This window comes from Hemitrygon akajei, chromosome 31, assembly GCF_048418815.1.
Source record: "Hemitrygon akajei chromosome 31, sHemAka1.3, whole genome shotgun sequence".
NCBI classification, from domain to species: Eukaryota; Metazoa; Chordata; class Chondrichthyes; order Myliobatiformes; family Dasyatidae; genus Hemitrygon; species Hemitrygon akajei.
Window position 1 is genome coordinate 10,509,257 of NC_133154.1, and position 19,106 is coordinate 10,528,362.

Consider the following 19,106-nt stretch of genomic DNA (forward strand, 5'->3'; position numbering starts at 1 on the left):
TGGTTTGGTTACTGATGTCCAAGCTCTAGGCCTCAAGCCGCCAGGAGTGAAGCGTCAGAGCTAGTGTGCCCCGCCAGGGCAATGTGGCACGGCCTCCAGGCTGGGGTCGGTGTTGGCCCCCACCCCCCAACTGTTCGCTCGGCAGAAAGACAAGATCTAGATTTCTGCGGCATTGACGGACTTTTTATTGTACGGCTGTCTGTATCTTTCTGATACCTTTATGTGCTTTGTGCTGTGTGTGACTGTTGGTACTGTGTTTTGCACCTTGACCCCGGAGTAATGCTGTCTCGTTTAACTGCATTCATGAGTATTCATGTATGGTTGAATGACAATTAAACTTTAATTGAATTGAATTGATTCCATTTAAGTACGCCTGAGTGCGACACCCCCACGTTACTAAGAGATCCAAGCACCATGTGTCAACCAACACACACAAAATGCTGGTGGAACGCAGCAGGCCAGGCAGCATCTATAGGAAGAAGCACTGTCGACGTTTCGGGCCGAGACCCTTCCACAGGACTAACTGAAAGGAAAGATAGTAAGAGATTTGAAAGTGGGACGGGGGTGGGGGTGGAATCCGAAATGATAGGAGAAGACGGGAGGGGGAGGGGTGAAGCTAAGAGCTGGAAAGGTGATTGGCAAAAGGGATACAGAGCTGGAGAAGGGAGAGGATCATGGGACAGGAGGCCTCAGGAGAAAGAAAGGGGGAGGGGAGCACCACAGGGAGATGGAGAACAGGCAAAGAGTGATTGTGAGAGGGACAGAGGGAGAAAAATAAGGAGGGGGAAATAAATAAATAAGGGATGGGGTAAGAAGGGGAGGAGGGGCATTAACTGAAGTTAGAGAAATCAATATTCATGCCACGAACATTTCATGTTCCTGCTGAAGGGTCTCGGCCCGAAACGTCGACAGTGCTTCTCCCTATAGATGCTGCCTGGCCTGCTGCATTCCACCAGCATTTTTTGTCTGTTGCTTGAATTTCCAGCATCTGTAGATTTCCTCGTGTGACCACGTGTCAAGGCTGTCAAAGGACAAAGGGAACCCATTCATCTTATAGTATTTGTTCAATTATTCAACAAGGTCATGGAATCCACAGTTAATTCCACTTGCCCACCTTGATTCCATAATGCTTCCTTGCATGAAGTGTCTATCTCTCGTGCAAATACCAAGCACAGAGATGATTAGGTTGCGAGAAATGGCCAGGACGCAAGGAATTCCCAAATTCCCAAATCATTGCGTCTTGCATATTTATCTCAACCAAGTCATCTCCTCACTTGGCAAGTCGACCTGGCTCATGTTCCAATGCTCAGATTTATTGTGGGAAACTATTACATCATGATACATTGCCTTTTACTTTATTCAATTATTTTTTTGAGATACAGCGTGGAATAGGCCCTTCTGGCAATCCCCCAATTTAACCCTCGCCTAATCACGGGACAATTTACAATGACCAATTCACCTACCAACCGGCACGTCTTTGGAGGAAATCCACTTGGAGAACGTACAAACTTCTTACAGGCAGTGGCGGGAATTGAACTCGGGTTGCGTGTATGGTAAAGCTTTGTGCTAACCACTACATTACTGTGCCACTTTAGAATGAAGTGTTTAGCTTTCCAAATCTGTTCAATTTTACAACAATAGTGCAGACGGAGGCCAATCAACTCTCAGGAGTACAATCGCATTAGTCCAATTTCACTTCCTATTTTCCTGGCTCATGGCCATCAACTCCCCTTCCCCTCTTTTGCCGGTTGTTTACAGGATCCTGTTAACCCTGTCAGCTCGTGCTTAGAAAGTGGGAGGAAACCAGATCACCCAGGAGAAACTCACACGGTCACGGAGAGGACACACTAATTCCCCACAGAGAGCAAGCTCAGGGCTGGTTTTCTGGGGGTGTGAGGCAACGGCAGTATCTCCTGCACCACCGTCCAATTCCAGTGTTTAATCTCATTCCCATTTTCCTGAGACTCTCAAACAACATTGTCTTCATCATGCTGGTGAAAATCTCAGTTTTTGCGCTCCTCACTCGCATCTTGGTTATTCTGCAAATTTGTTTTAGGTGTTGCTGTTGTTGTGTTCGATATTGAGGGATAGTACAGAGCACACCATGATTCCCGCATGCAGGATATTCTACTTAACTTTTATTGATAACGTTGCACAATGAACTCTACCCATGTGGGAGCAGCTAACTGAATGGTATAGTAATAACACTGTTAACTACCACAACAGTCAATGCAATGCCATTGCTGAATCTAATTGATTACATTCTTGCTTAGAGTCCATTGATCCAACCAACAATCTATCCATTTATCTATCTGTTGAGCTATCAATCAATTAGTTATCACCCACTGATGCATTCAGTCAATCCTTCTCTCTGTCCATTCATCAAACAACCAATTGGTTAATTGGTCTGATCACCAATTTCATTGCATCTTATAATAAACCCTGCATGCAGCACAAATCAGACCCCAATTCTAATATTAATACCCAACGCAGATTGGGGAACTGCCTTGATCAGCACCTTTGCCCTATCTGCCTCAAAAGCTGGGTTCCCCTGGTGACCATCCATTTCAATTTGACTTCCCATTCCCATTCCAACATGTCTTCCACTACTGCCATGGTTGATAAAGGGCACACTCAGGTTGGAAGAGCAACATCACGGTAGCCTCCAATTTGATGGCATTAACATTGATTTCTTTAACTTATGATAATTTCTTTACATTCCTCCCTTCTCCCTGTTTCCATTCCCCATTCTGGTTGCCCTCTCACCCCTTCTCGTCTCCTCAACTGCCCATTGCCTTCCTCAGGTTCTCCACCTCCTTAACTTTCTCTTACCTCTAAACTTTCGCTGCCCTCTCCTGTTAGATTCCTTCATCTTCAGCCCTTCCGCCTCCCAGATTCTTACTTCATGCCCTCCCTTCTTCCCCCACTCACCATCTTCACCTTCAACTGTCATCTGCCATCTTGTACTCCTCCCCCTCTCACCACCTTTTTATTCTGGTTTTTGCCCCTTTCTCACCAGTCCCAATGAAGTGTCCCAGCTGAAAACGACCATGTTTATTCCCCTCCAGCATTTTGACAGCTTCTAAGAAGCGGCAAAGAGGCCTCACTGGTTCTTAGAAGCTGCCTGACCTGCTGAATTCTTCCAGCGTTTTGTGTTGTTCAAGATTTCCAGCAACTGTAGAAACTCTTGTGTCTAATCTTAGTTCTGATCTTTGTCTCTGAGTGATTCATCTGAGTTCCTGATTACCATGTGAAGAAGTGGGATGAGTTCAGAATCTTTGCCAACATAATTTAGACCTGTTTACTTGACTTGCATTCCTTATGAGTGCAGATGTCAGGCTGGGATAGAACACGTGCTGTGGGACGAATGGCTTGTTTTCTGTTCTATATTATTCTACAACAGCCCATCGGTAAGATACAGGAGCTGAATTTGGCCATCATGGCCGATTTAATATCCCTCTCAGCCTCATTCTCCCCTTCGATGCCGTTACTAATCAAGAACCTATCAACCGGGGACATCACGTGATGACGTAGGATCGAGACGCAGGGACCCAGCTCTCCCGTAAAAAGTTAATAAATTAATGTTTAAATGAAGAAAAGTTAGTCAATACTCTCTAAAAGTTGCTTATAAACGACTCCGGACTGTGTCAAGCTATGCCTCAAGGAAAGAAGATGAAGAAAACTAATACCGGGAAGACTACGCAAGTTGGAACAAGAGCGAGGCCCACGTCTACCGAGGAGCCGCGATCTCAGGTACATTGTATCGCCGGTGATACTGAACAGGAGATGGTGGCAACGCTTGCCACTTCCAAAGGAAAAAACCATCGTGAACTGCGCAAACGCGAAGGATGGAGCATGCGCAAACAGGAACAAAAAGAACTACAAAGCCCAGCTACCACTGCAACTGAAAGTGATAGTGAATCGGAGGGAGAATCAAATCTCTCGGAAGGATCAGCTGAAGGAGGTAAAAGTCCTTCTAGAAATATAGAAAAGACTTTGAGGCAAATAATGCGTAAATTAGACACATTAAAAGTAATTAAAAATAACCAAAAAAAACTCGAAAAAAAAATGACCAATATGGAGACTATGCTTGATAAAATGACAAAGAGACAGGAAAAAATGGAAAAAAGAATTACGAACTTGGAAACTACAACGGAAGACATGTTTGAAAGAATGGACAAAATGGAAAAGGGAAATACTGCTTGGACATCAGAAAGAAAACAATTTATGGAAAAAATTGATAAGCTTGAAAATCTCAGTAGACGAAATAATATTAAAATTGTTGGACTTAAAGAAGATATAGAAGGAGAAGATCCAATAAATTTTTTTCAAAAATGGATCCCTAAAAAATTGAAAATGGAAAGAGAAACTCCAATTGAGATTGAATGGGCGCATAGATCTTTAAGGTCAAGACCTCGAGCTGACCAAAACCCACGATCAATTTTGATAAAATGCTTACGATACCAAGACAAAGAAAAGATCCTGAAGGCCGCTGCCCAAAGTGCCAAAAATAGAAACGGGCCACTGATGATAGCAGGGAAACCAATTCTTTTTTATCCTGATATAAGTTACAACCTGTTGAAGAGAAGGAAGGAATTTAACCCAGCGAAAAAAGCCTTATGGGAAAAGGGTTATAAATTTACAATGCGTCATTCAGCAACACTGATAATTTTTTTGGAGGACAGAAAATTTTTTTTTTCCGACTATCGAAAAGCGGAGGAGTTTGTACAAGAACTTCCATCTATTCGCTAACTACACATAGAGGCTTCCAAACGTAATGGATTAAAGATGTAGATAGACCCAAGGAACAGAAGTGATGGACATTTATGGATATTACAGAAGAGAAAAGCAAAATTTTAGAAATACTAAATGAGAATAGTATTTTTTTTTCTCTTCTTATACATATACTTTTTTATGTTGCGGGGGAGCTGGGAGGCTGTGGATCGGTTACTGCGGGATTCACGTGTGTAATCATGGCGGTTGCCATGACCCGTACAGCAGAGGGGGGTAATGTTGTGTCTTTTTTCCACAACATTAGTAGGGGGGTATTTTTTTTTTTTCCTTTATATTTTAATTTTTTTCTATCTTTTTGCCTGGATGAATGGTGGGGACACACATAGCAACATGGAGACTTTTATAAAGATTTCCCAGGATACCACGAAAGTGGAAAGATTAGGTATTATTATAGATTGAAAAGAAAAAGAACTTTAACATATATTTTAAAAAAAATGAGAACTCCGTGGAGCATGTGGGGATCTTCCAACATCCAGGCATTTCCTTTTTTTTCTCTTTCTTATTTTCTTAATAGGGATGTTAGGGGGGAGGGGTTAAGGGGAGGGGGCTGGGTAACACTTTTTTTTTCATGCACATTTATTCTGTAACAATTTGAAAACAATAAAAAAAGTTTATAAAAAAAAAAAAAAAAAAAAAAAAAAAAAAAAAAAAAAAAAAAAAAAAAAAAAAAAAGAACCTATCAACCTCCACTTTAAATATGCCCAGTGACTCGGCCCCCACAGCTGTCTGTAGCAATGAATTTTACAGCTTCATCACCCTCTAGCTAAAGAAATTCCTCCTTATCTCTGTTCTAAAGGGAACGTCCTTCAATTCTGAGGCTGTGCCCACTGGTCCTAAATTCCTCCATGGCAGGAAACATCCTCTCCACATCCACTCTATCTAGGCCTTTCAATGTTTAATAGTTTTCAATAAGATCGCCTCTCTTTCTTCTAAACTCCAGTGAGTACAGGCCCAAAGGCATTGAATGCTCTCAATATGTTATCTGTTTAATTCCCAGGATCATTCTCATGAAAGCTGAGAGCAAGTAGACAATGCCCTTCACTAGGGAGAGTTTGTACTCCAAGTGTGCTACATACCTGACTGAGATCGAGAAATCTTTCTTGGAACTCTGGCTGGCTCTGATGAGGAAGGCTCCCAAATCTTGTTCCAAAAGAATGTTCTCAGCTTCGCTTCGGCCAATCCCAGCATGGAACCAGCTGTTAGAGAAAATAAATTAATATTAAGATGGCTTAATGAGTTAAGGTGAAAGAAGTCCTCATCTGGGGTGACTGGGGTTCCTTTCAGCCACTGTTATCCAACAGTTTTGTCAACCAGTGACTCTGAAGTCTCAGCTGACCATTATCATCATCATTATGTACCGTGTTGTATGACATCATCATTACATGCCGTGTCATATGACCTGGGCGATCATGGTCTACCCATGACCATGATTGTTCTTGGCAAATTTTTCTACAGAAGCAGTTTGCCATTGCCTCCTTCTCGGTGGTGTCTTTACAAGTTGGGTGACCCTAGCCATTATCAACACTTTTCAGAGATTGTCTGCCTGTGGCGGTGGTCACATAACCAGGACTTGTGATATGCACCAGCTGCTCATACGACCATCCACCACCTGCTCCCATGGCTTCACATGACCATGATAGGCGGTCGGGTGGGGGTGGTAAGCAGGGGTGACCAAAGGTGACCTGCAGGCTAGCAGAGGGAAGGAGCTCCTTGCACCTCCTATGGTAGAGACGTATCTCCACCCCACAACTCAGATGGTAGATGAAAATTACTGGATTGTACTACACCAAAGGGGGCTCTTTGGCATTTTATAACTGTTGGTTCTTTGAATATCTTCCATTTGTGATAATCCTTTACTCATTCCTTACAGTCACATAATTTTAACTATTTTCATGTATGCCATCAAACAAGACAATATTTCTCCAAACCAGGGTGTAAAGTACAGCAGTACACATAACACGCACAATAACTTATCAAAGCAAGGAAAAATTCTACAGATGAGTTACGCATAAATAAACAAAGTAAATCGCATAAATTAAATATTGTCAGGTACAGAACAGATTAATCAGTGACACTTCAAATGCAATTCACCAGGGAGTTCAGAAGCCTAATGGCCTGAGGGAAGAAACTGTTTCCCACCCTGACCGTTCTTGTTTTTATGTATCAGAGTCTCCTGCCTGATGGTAGAAAATCAAAGAGGATGCTGGATGGATGGGTGGGATCCTTAATAATACGAAGGGCCCTGCATTTGCAACGGTCCTGATAAATGTCCTTGATGGATGGTGGGGAGACTCCTATGATCCTCTCGCCCATTCTCACAGTCCGGTCTGATGCTTGACTGTTCCCGTACTAGATGGAAATGCAACTTGTCAGGACGTTCTCATGCAGTTAACATGGGAGGGGGGGAAGCCTCACTTGCTTCAATCCCCTGAGGACGTGGAAGCACTGCTGTGCCTTCTTGTCCAGGGGGGTGATATTGAGGGACCAGGTGTGAGGTTTTCCGTGATGAGAACTCCCAGGAGCTTGACTCATTTAACTCTCTCTATGGTGGTACCATGTATTTGCCAAGTATTTGCCATGTATCTGCACCTCCCTGAAGTCCACAATGATCTCCTCGGTCTTCTCCACGTTCAGGCTTAGGTTGCTGTTCTCACACCAGTCCACCAGCTGCTTCACTTCCTCTCTGTACGCTGACTTACCATTGTCCATTTAAGCCCATTTGGTGAAGAAGAGTGTTGACTTGGAGCTGGGGCGTGCAACCTGCTCTGCAAAGGAGATATGCTGTACCGCCAACACTCACCTGGGTAAATCGATTTCAATGTAGTTCTTCGGCACAAAACCCTCACGTCCATGAAGTTCAGCCTTATACCAGTCATCCTCGGTGCTCAGGACCTAGAGGACAAAGTGTACAAATTAAGATGGAAAGGCCCTAGGGAGGACAGTAGACTCCCACTGGAGTAAGACGAGGATGAATCAGGAATAGTTTGACACCCCCCCCCCCCCAGACCTAGTTTTCCATTCATTAAGACTGTGGCTGCCCAGACTGCAACCTCACCTCCCCCTCCGTAACCTTTCCTCTTCCTGTTGGAAACACTTAAAGGTTCTGCTTCCACCACGCAGAGAGGTCCAGTGACTCATGACCGTCTGGGGGCCGGGACGGCATTCTGGTGAGGAAGTGGTCACCAACACAACTGTACTGATAAAAACATAGAATATTATGGGCTCTTTGGCCCACAGTGTTTTGCTGATGTTTTAAACTACTCTGGTAACTTCCCTCTTACATAATCCTCCATTTTTCTATCCTCCATGTGCCTATCTAAGAGTCTCTTAAATGCCCCTAGTTCATTTGCTTCTACCACCATCCCCCCCACCCCCATATCAGCCATTTGTGCCCTGGGGAAAATTCTCTGGCTGTCCACTCGATTTATGCCTCTTATCATCCTGAACACCTCTATCAAGTCAACTCACATCTTCCAAAGAGAAAAGTCCTAGTTTGCTCAGCTATCTTCCAAAGACCTACCCCCTAATCCAGGCAGCATGCTAGTAAATCTCCTCTACACCCTCTCTAGAACTTCCACCTCCTTATTCCAATGAGGCAACCAGAACTGAACACGATATTCCAACAGTGGTGTCTAAATATCCACAAGATATTTTCCTCCCTTTGTGCGTGGGTCCTGTAATTCTTCTTACAGAGGGTGGCACATCTCTACCCAGAGGGCAATGGAGCCTGGAAAAATTGAGGGCATTTAAAGAGGAACCAGACAGATTTTCTGTTTGGAAGGTCAAGAGATTCATAAGGAAGTAACACAGAGGAGATGGGACCTGGAGCAGATCAGCCATGATCATATTGAATGGTGGGATAGGATTGAGGGGCCAAATAGCCTTCTTCTGCTCCTTTCTAATCTACTATATTCATATGAATTAGCAGTAGGTTCCGGCCATTCAGCCGCTCAAACCAGTCCTGCTATTGAGTAAGATCATGGGCGATCTGATTTTTACCTTTGCTCTGCTTTCTCTTTCCTTGCTAGTTGAGAATCGGTCTACCGTTGACCCAGCTTCACTATCTTTGGCAGAAGAGAGTTTTATCAAACCTCAGATAAAATTCTGTCTCTTAAAAATGGCAGGTCCTTTATTTTTAAACAGTGACATGCCCTGGCTGTAGATTCTTCCACAAGAGGAAACCTCCTCCACACTCAACACTCGTGCTGTCCAGGGCTCCCAGAATCAATGCCCTAACCAGGGGCCACCAGTCGTTTAGAAGACGACGTGGTTAAGCATCCCAAGATATTTCTCAGGGGCAGATTCAGAATTGACAGGCAATATTGGAATTGGTTAAATATTGTCACATATACCGAGATACAGTGAAAAGCTTTTGTTGACAAGATACCAGCCAGATCTTCCCATAATTTGCTTATTTACTTATCTAGCTATTTATCAATTGATCGACCTACCTATCTATCTATACATTTATTTGTTTATTGAGATATAGTACAGAATAGATTCTTCTGGCCTTTTGAGCCATGCTCCCCCAATTTAATCCAAATTTAAACCATAATCATGGGACAATTTACAATGACCATTTAAACTACCAACTGGTACGTCCTTGGACTGTGGAGAAAACTGGAGCACTGGGAGGAAACCCATACGGTCACAGGAAGAACGTACAAACTCCTTATGGGACAGCGGCGGGAATTGAACGCCGGTCCGCTGTACCATGAAGTGTTGTGCTAACCGCTACACTAGCATGGTACATTGAGATAGTCAAAAGAAAAGCAGAATACAGATTATAGTTTAGCAGTTGCAAAGAGAGTTCTGAGCAGGTAAACGAACAAAGTGCAAGGTCCATGACGAGGTAGATCGGGAGATTAAGAGTTCATCTGCAGTTTATTTACTGGTCTTATAACAGCTTCATAGAAATTATCTGGTGGTATGTCTACACAAGCTTTTGCATCCTCTGCCTGATGGGAGTGTCAGGATCACTCGCAAACTCAAATGCAGAGATCCCGGGGACTTTGGCGTTTCAAACAAAACAGAATAGTTATTGCAGAGATTACCTGGAAAACTAACAAGAACTCAGGCAAACTACAACAAATCTTGAAGCAATGAAATCACTCATGATACCATGTTTCACCAGGCAAGGATCCATAACGCCTGAGCAAAGGGAGGTAGGCAAGCCCACCTGAAATACACCTGGGGCACGTAGGAATTCAGTGCCAATCAGACGGCCTCGGTGTCCAGACAAGGAAAAAACCCTCAATGACAACAACTACAATTCAAGACATTGAAAAATCCCATGCTAAATTAATTACTCTGCATTGAATAAAGGTGATAAACAGAAATCCCCATGATCTCAAACGAGACACCTGCAACGCAAAGTGAAAACCCCGAGCGAGCCCAAAAGCAAACTATTAGACATAAAAGGTAAGCAATCCAAGGATTCTGCACACCCATGAGGTTACACCAAGAAAATACAGTCCACATACTCACTGAAAAAATATTTTTTTAAACGACCCCTGTTTGTGTCAGGGAGAGGGAAGAAGAGAGAAGGTCCAGGGTAGGGAGGGTCCTTGGCTGCTGAGCCGATGCATTGGGAAGTGTCGTAGTCAAGAGAGGGAAGGCCGGTTTGCCAGATTGGATAGTGTGCTCACAACTCTCTGCATCTTTTTTGCTGACTTGAGCAGAGCAGTTGCTACCTCAGACTGTGATGCACGCGCAGAGGATGTCCTCTATGATGCATTAATAAAAATAGGTTAGAGTCGTTGGAGTAATGCTAAGTTTCCTTAGGTTTCTGAGGAAGGACAGGCTCTGCTGAGTTCTTTAGCTGTGGTGTCTATGTGTTGGACCAGGACAAATTGTGAGTGATAGAATCAGAACCACGATTTATCATCACTGACAAATGTTATGAATGAAAGTTTTGGGCACACACACACACACACATATATATATATTTGTTGTTCAGTCGAGTCTGACTCTTTGTGACTCCATGGACCATAGGGTCCGTAGGGTTTTCATGGCAAGTTACGGGAGTAGATTGCCAGGCCTTTCCTCCGCACAGATACTGCTGCTGCCCAGGTTGGGACCCGCCTGGGTTTGAACTCAGGACCTTCTGCCTCGAAGTCCAGTGCTGATGCTACTACACCACCAGCCGGCCCAATAGGTAGGATGCCTAAGACTTTTTCGCAGTATTATATTTGTCAACGTGGAGTGGAGAGCGAGTTTGTAAACCTGGCGGGAGCAAAGAACGTTGAGATTGGCGAGGATGGAGCACCACAGTAGAGGTGTGGGACCTGTGGCAGAGAAGGATGCCAGGGGCAGGGGGTGACACGGACACAGCCCTGTGACTCCAGGCAAGATCATTTGATTCCAAACAATTGGTTTATTGATCATTACAGAATGTCTCTCTGATGTTTCCGCTCCCTCCCCTCCCCTCCCCTCTCCCTGCCCCCTTCCCACTCTCAGTCCACAATAGAGACCCATAGTGGAGTCAGGTTTATCGTCACTCACATAGGTAATGAAATTTGTTTTTCCTTCGTGGCAGCAGTACAGTGCAATAAATAAAATTACTTCAGTACTGTTCACAAGTAAGTGTGTGTGTGTGTGTGTGTGTGTGTGTGTGTGTGTGTGTGTGTGTGTGTGTGTGTGTGTGTGTGTGTGTGTGTGTGTGTGTGTGTGTGTGTGTGTGTGTGTGTGAGAGAGAGACTGTGAGTAGAGCTAAAGGACAGCAAAGCTAATGAGGTACTGCTTATGGGTTCAATGTCCATTCAGAAATCAGATGCTAGGGTGAAGAAGCTGTTCCCAAATCACTGAGTGAGTGCCTTCAGGCTTCTGTACCTCCTTCCTGATGGTAGCAATGAGAAGAGGGTATGACATTTATCCAAGTGATCCGAAAATCTGGTGAAGCTTAAGGGGCAAAGAATTGTGTGGTGGTACAAGACAAGTTGAAGAGCTCAAACTAAGAGCTTTGGAAACCACTGTCTTTAGATACTTTTTATATGGTGAATTAATGTAAGACTAAAGTTGTATTTTAATCATTTGTATTTTCTAACAAACTCGTACTTTCCACCATATGTGGAGGTTCATCCCCATTCACAGGCAGAAAACTAACAGTTTATCTCCTGATGAAGGGTTTCGGCCCAAAACATCGTCACTACCTCCTCCCATAGATGCTGTCTCCGGCCTCCTGAGTTCTGCCAGCGTTTTGTGTTTTTATTTTTTGGCTTATCACCTTCCTCATTTTTCATTGGCTAAGTATTAGCACATTACCCACATGATGTAATTGTGCAACAGTTGATTGGTTTAGTTTATCTACAGAATTTTTCTTATCTCAACTATAAAAGTGATGGATTTTTCAGAGGCGCCAATTTTGGTCTGCTGTTCTTCCACCTCTTAGCTTCATTTCTCAGCTCGTTACTTAGTTTACCTAGTTCTTGTATTTTAAAATAAATGATCATTAGGAATTTAAGACTGTTCGTCATTCCTGGCTCCCAGTAAACCTTAAGGATCAGAAAATAAAAAGAAATTAAACAGAGCCAACTGTGGCCTGAATGGCCTTTTATGCCATCCCAGAAAGATTCTATAAATTCCCAAGGCGTGTTTGCCTTGTGCTTGGCTCTTGAACACGCCACCATGAGAAAATTCGTCTACTGCAGCTTCAGACTGCAGAGCCTTGCTTGGTTTCCTCACAGTGCACCTGTGTTAGCTCAAAGAGCAAGGCCAACGTCAGCTCTGCACATCAAAACCCTTTGATTTCTTTCTCTACTTCCTGACACCATCTGATAGCAAAGCAACTGACAGAACACTCCTTTTTATCACATCTCTCATCTCTGACAACCAGTGCACAACTGATAGTACCGCGTTTTAAACGATTCTCCCCCCGGCAACACTTATTCCACAACTGCGATCAACGCGTTTCTTTTCAGTTATCCTAAGGCAGAAGCGATGATGGCACTGACAGGATCTGAACAGAAATTTTCCTTACAAGCAGTTAGAGACAGCGTCTAAGCAAAGGCCTTGCCCACGTCCAAAAAATAAACGAAAAAAAGAAATTTCCACAGCCCTCGTAGTAAAGGACCGGAGTTCAGTTCTGATGAAGATGTAATGTTGAGGTTATATAGGACCCTGGTCAGACCTCACTTGGAGTACTATGCTCAATTCTGGTTGCCTCACTACAGGAAGGACGTGGAAACCATAGAAAAGGTGCAGAGGAGATTTACAAAGATGTTGCCTGAATGGGGAGCATGCCTTATGAGAATAGGTTGAGTGAACTCGGCCTTTTCTCCCTGGAGCGACGGAGGATAAGAGGTGACCTGATAGAGGGTGTATAAGATGATGAGAGGCATTGATCGTGTGGATAGTCAGAGGCTTTTCCCCAGGGCTGAAATGGCTAAGACGAGAGGGCATAGTTTTAAGGTGCTTGGAAGTAGGTACAGAGGAGATGTCAGGGGTAAGTTTTTTACACAGAGAATGGTGAGTACGTGGAATGGGCTGCTGGCGGCGGTGATGGAGTCAGAAAGGATAGGGTCTTTCAAGAGATTCCTGGATGGATACATGGAGCTTAGAAAAATAGAGGACTATGGGTAAGCCTAGGTAGTTCTAAGGACATGTTCGGCACAGCTTTGTGGGCTGAAGGGCCTGTATTGTGCTGCAGGTTTTCTATGTTTCTTGTGAATCAAAATCAGGTTTTATATCACCGGCATTTGTCATGAAATTTGTTGACTTTGCAGCAGCAGTATATATAATATATATATATAAATTAAATAGTTAAATCAAATAAGGTGCAAAAATGGAGATAAGAAAGTAGAGAGGCAGTGTTCATGGGTTCGATGTCCATTCAGAAATCAGCTGGCAGAGGGGAAGAAGCTGTTCCTGAATTGTTGAGTGTGTGCCTCCAGGTTCCGGTACCTCCTTCCTGATGGTGGCAATGAGAAGAGGACATGGCCTGGGAGATGGAGGTCCTTAATGAAGGATGCCTCCTTTTTGAGGCATAGCTCCTTGAAGATGTCCTGGATGTTGGGGAGGCTAGGGCCCATGGTGGAGCAGTTTACAATTTTCTGCAACTTATTTTGATTCTATGCAGTCACCTCACACCCTCACCCAACCCCACAGCAGCCAGTTAGAATGCTCTCCATTCAAGCATTGACTCTTGTGTGTAACAAGTGGGTCACTATAACAGCATTGTCAGGAATTATTTTGCCCGGACTGGAATTATAGTCATGGTGTCAGCGAGCATAGAAACAAATACTTCAGTTCATATTAACTATCAATCGCCCATTTACACATGATGAAGGACGTCGACTGTCCATTTCCCTCCATAGATGCTGCCTCACCAGAGTCTCTCCAGCATTTTGAATGCTGTTGTCTTTATCTGTAGCGCCTTCAGAGTTTCTTGTAACTCCCGTTTTGTCCTCCCCACATTCCATAGTTCATACCACAGACCTATTGAGCACCAACTGCATTTACAATGGCCATCCTGGGCCCGACTTATCAATGCAGCTGCAGAGAAGACATGACAGCAGCTATATTTCATCAGGCGTTTGAAGAGATCTGGCATGTCACCAAAGACCCTGGCAAATTTCTACGGATGGACTGTGCGGAGCATTCTAACGGGCTGCATCACCATTCGGTACGGGGGGGGGGGGGGGGCGGTCTCTGCACTGAATCTAAGCAAGCTGCAGAGAGTTGTAAACTCAGTCGGCTCCATCATGAGTACCAGCCTCCGTAGTATCCAGGACATCTTCAAGGAGCGGTGCCTCAGGAAGGCAGCGTCCATCATTAAGGCCCCCTATCACTCAGGACGTGCCCTGTTCTCATTGTTACCATCAGGAAGGAGGTACAGAAGCCCAAAAGCACACACTCAACGATTCAGGAACAACTTCTTCCCCTCTGCCATCCGATTTCTGAATGGACTTTCAACTCATGAACACTACCTCACTACTTCCTCATCTTTATTTTGCACTACTTATTTAATTTAACTATTACCGGTATATATATTTACTGTAATTCACAGTTTTCTCTATTATTATTGTATTGCATTGTACTGCTGCCTCAAAGACAACAAATTTCACGACATATACCAGTGAAATTAAACCCGATTCTGATTTGGAATAGTGTCTTCTACTTTGGTCCAAAAACTGAATGAGAAATTTCTCTTGAACACACCAGGAGTTCTATCCCATTTTGCCCCTTGTCATGTCTGTAATGAATAGCTGAAGTTCATTAATACTCTGACTTTTTTTGCACTTCTTATTTTTATATATATATAATTCTGTGTATTCACAATTTTTATTATTATGTATCGCAATGTACTGCTGCTGCAAAACAACAAATTTCAAGACAGATACTGATGATATTAAATATGATTCTGATTCTGATTAAAAAAAACTAAAGATGTGCTGAGGGTTCCCTTCAAGTATCGCCACACATTCCAGCACCAACACAGCATGCCCACAATGCTCAGTTTAGCCATTCCCCTCTCCACAGATGCTGCCTAACCTGTTGAGTGTTTCTGCCATTTTATGTTCTTGTGCCTGGATGGAATGCTTGCCTCAACTGAATAATTTCCTGCTGCCTGGATGAGTGCTACAGCAGCGGCTGCTCCAGAGGCTCGGTTGCAGCGCAATACATGCGCCCGCCTGGCATCCAATACACTCCCATAGAGGTTCATTCCAGCTCCACGTGTGGTGTGTACCATTCATAAAATCTTACCTGCAGAGATCTACTCCCACAGACCCCTCCCAAATCCTCAACCTGTATCACCTAGACCCCCAAGAGGACCACAACCTTGTCGTAAGGTTTGGAGGCTTGTGTGCCTCAATGACCCAGAGAGCTATGCTGGCTGGAGTCAGAACTTTATGCTGAAGATCTTGGTAAGGTCACTCACAGAGAGGACAGACTAAGGGTGGTCCACCAGTCCACCAGGATCAGGGCTTCAGCTCAGGGCTAACAACCCTGTCTGGTAAAACAAAATTGTTACGGAAACAGCAGTGAAGGATCCCTCTACATCTGAGTGTGACGGTATTCCTGAGCCTCCTCCTGGAATTTGCTTGACTGACAATGATGACCGAGAGGAAGCTACTGACACGATGAAGGAAGCCCTGAACCGCGCCAGAGATGGAGGACCTTCATTGCTGCCCTAAATGCCAGCGGCGTTACGGGCTGTAAGTAAATATCACCTAGAACAGGGGTTTCCAGCCTTTTTTATGTAATGAACCAACTCCATTAAGCAAGGGGTCCGTGGACCCCAGGTTGAGAATCCCTGCTCTGGAAGAACACAGTAGAGGCACCATCTATACGCCCTCCTCCAAATCACACAGCCCCTTGACTGGGATATTAATCTCCATTCCTTCATTGCTCTGTCGCTTGGATCTTGCCATTTTTGCCAAGGAAACACTTTCACCCACGGGCTTTGGCGGAACATGGAGTTGGCACAATACCGCCTCCATGTGGGCAGTTGTGGGGGGGGGTGGTGAACTACATATACCTGTCTGGACACGCCCCCCCCCTGCTGACTGTTCCTGTGGCTCCTCCCACAGACCCCTGTATAAAGGTGATTGGAAGCACTGCTCCTCCCTCAGTCTCCAGGATGTTGTGTGATGGTCTCTTGCTGCTGACAGTGCTTTCTTCCAGATAATAAAAGCCTATCTCACCTCACATCTCCGAGAGTTATTGATGGTGCATCAGGGTGCTATTAAATGCAGGCTCGCTCACATCCAGTAGATGAACAAAACTTTAGGGACCGCCTTAATAAGGAGCTGGTGTCTGATGCTGCGACGATGAGGCTACGATCAAGGGCTGACTGGTAAACACAGGCAGAGGTGTGATTATATTTCTGACTAAACACAAGGTTAAGAGGGTGCAGTTGGTAGAGCTGCTGCCTCACCGTGGCAGGAAACTGGTTTCAATTCTAACCTCAGATGTCTGCACCTCCTCCATGAATTTATAAGTCATTACAAGACCATAAGATATAGGAGCAGAATTAGGCCATTTTGGCCCATCGAGTCTGCTCCACCATTTCATCAAGGCTGATCTGTTTTTCCCTCTCAGCCCCAGTCTCCTGCTTTCTGCCCGTATCCCTTCATGCCCTGACCAATCAAGAATCTATCAAGAAGAAGAGAAATATATCCAGTGACTTGGCCTCCACAGCCGCCTGTGGCAACAAATTCCACAGATTCACCACTTTCTGGCTAAAGAAATTCCTCCTCATCTCAGTTCTAAAAGGACACCCTCCTACTCTGAGGCTGTGCTCTCTGATCTTCGAAACCCACCCCCCCAACACAGAAAATATCCTCCCCACATCCACTCTATCGAGGCCTTTCAACATTTGATAGGTTTCAACGAGGTCACACTCCATTCTTCTGAATTCCAGCGAGTACAGGCCCAGAGCCATCAAATGCTCCTCATATGACAAGCCTTTCAATCCCAGAATAATTTCTGTGAACCCTCTCCAATGTCAATACATCCTTTCTTAGATAAGGGGCCAAAACTGCTCACGATACTCCGAGTGAGGCCTCACCCGGGCTTTATAAAACCTCAACATTACATCCTTGCTTTTATGTTCTATAAATGGGTTTCCTTTGGAAGCTTGAGTTTCCTCCCACATCCCAAGGATGTGCCGCTTGAAATTTTAATTGATCAATGTAAATTGCCCCCAGTGTGTGGATGAGGGGCAGAATTGTGGGGAGGGATGGATCTGATGAGACCTTGGGGAATAATAAAAATGTGATTAATGTTGGATTAGTGTAATGGGTATTTGCTATTGGGTATGGACTCGATGGGCTGAAGGGCCTCTTTCCTTTTTGCACTTCTCCAGGCTTTTTGGCACAGTAGTGCTGTGGTTGTCATAGCACCAGCAAACTGGTTCAATTCTGCCCCTGTTTGTAAGGAGTTTGTATGTTCTCCCCCTGACCATGTAGGTTTCCTCTGGGTGCTCTGGTTTCCTCCCACAGTCCAAAGATGTATAGGTTATGGCTAGGAGGTTGTGGGTGAGATCTGTTGGCACTGGAGGCTGGGCAATGCTTGTGGGCTACCACCAGCACATCCTTGACCGGGTTGGTCATTGAAGCAAACTGTATGTTTTGCTCTCCGTGTGACAAAATGAAGCTCGTCTTTAAAATCTTTATTTGCCCTGGGTAATGGATGTGGAGGGGCTTAGCTTACAACCAAGGAAAAGCTGAAGGATTAAAAAAACAGTAGGTTGCCGGAAATACTCAGCAGGTCAGTCAGCATCTGGAGAGAGAGAGAGAGAGAGAGAGAGAGAGGGAATGATTCAAAAACCCTTGTCAGAACTAAGAGAAAGAGGGAAAAGACAAGCCTTAGTTGTCGGGAGCAGAAAAGGCTGAGGAGGAGGCAGAGAGCAAAAGAAGAGCCTCCATTGGAAGATGTAGAGAGAAGGTGGGTGGGGCTGGAAATTACAGGGTATAACTTGAACTAGGAATTCAGGGCAAGAAAGACAACCATGTGATGGCCAGAGGCCATGTGATCTGAGAGCAGGAAGTTCTCAAATCTGCTTCTGCCGGGTATAAGCGTTTCCACGAGAAGTATCTGAGCCAGTTTGAGGGCCAACTGCCCTTTTGCCATCAGCTTAAACTGGGCGCTGTTGTCAATCGTCCTGTGGTTAGTTTAGGGTTAAATCAGAGGTTGTCAAGGGTTGCTAGGCGGGACAGCTCGCAGGGCCGGAAGGGCCTGCTCAGCACTGTACCACTAAATTAATTAATTAATTAATTCTCCCTGAACTCAATCTATCAGCATTCACGCGGTGACAGATTTTTGGAAACCATCCCAACCTCAGTTCAGGATGTCCTGTATCATCGTGCAAGCTGTTTTCTCACATTCTCACAGAAACTGTTTTAAAATAGAAAACCATTCTCATTCGTTCTTTGTATTAAATTAAGCTAATCTGCAGGATTCTTCCTATAGCTTTATAAACTGGCCAACTACAGCCGATTTATTCCCCTTCTGATATACTTCCACTGTTGGCCGTGAGTTTACTGAATGAAATTCCCTCCAAACTTGGGCTTCCCCTCCCCTTCTCTTCCACTCACTCGTTCTTTCAAACACACCCAGAGCAGGAACTAAAACAAGCGAGATGCAGAGATAATTTCATTCTACACTGTGCTGTCAGACATTCCTAGTTAAGGTTGGATATAGAGTAAATCTCCCTTCTCACTGTCCCAACAAACACTCGCAGGACAGGGCCAGTACGGGTTAGACACAGAGTAAATCTCCCTTCTCACTGTCCCAACAAACACTCCCAGGACAGGGCCAGTATGGGTTAGATACAGAGTAAATCTCCCTTCTCAATGAACCAACAAACA

The 19,106-nt window shown here is 44.5% G+C and overlaps 1 protein-coding gene across 1 annotated transcript in view; it reads right to left on the bottom strand.

Moving 5' to 3' along the window:
* The window catches only part of LOC140719059 (GRB2-related adaptor protein 2-like), a 93,108-nt gene that overhangs the window by 17,973 nt on the left and 56,029 nt on the right, over positions 1–19,106 (bottom strand). The window contains exons 2-3 of the mRNA XM_073033434.1: positions 7,595–7,686; positions 5,871–5,990 (exon numbers count right to left, since the gene is read on the bottom strand). Of these exons, the coding sequence (XP_072889535.1) occupies positions 5,871–5,990; positions 7,595–7,686 (212 nt within the window). The remainder of the gene's footprint in view (positions 1–5,870; positions 5,991–7,594; positions 7,687–19,106) is intronic.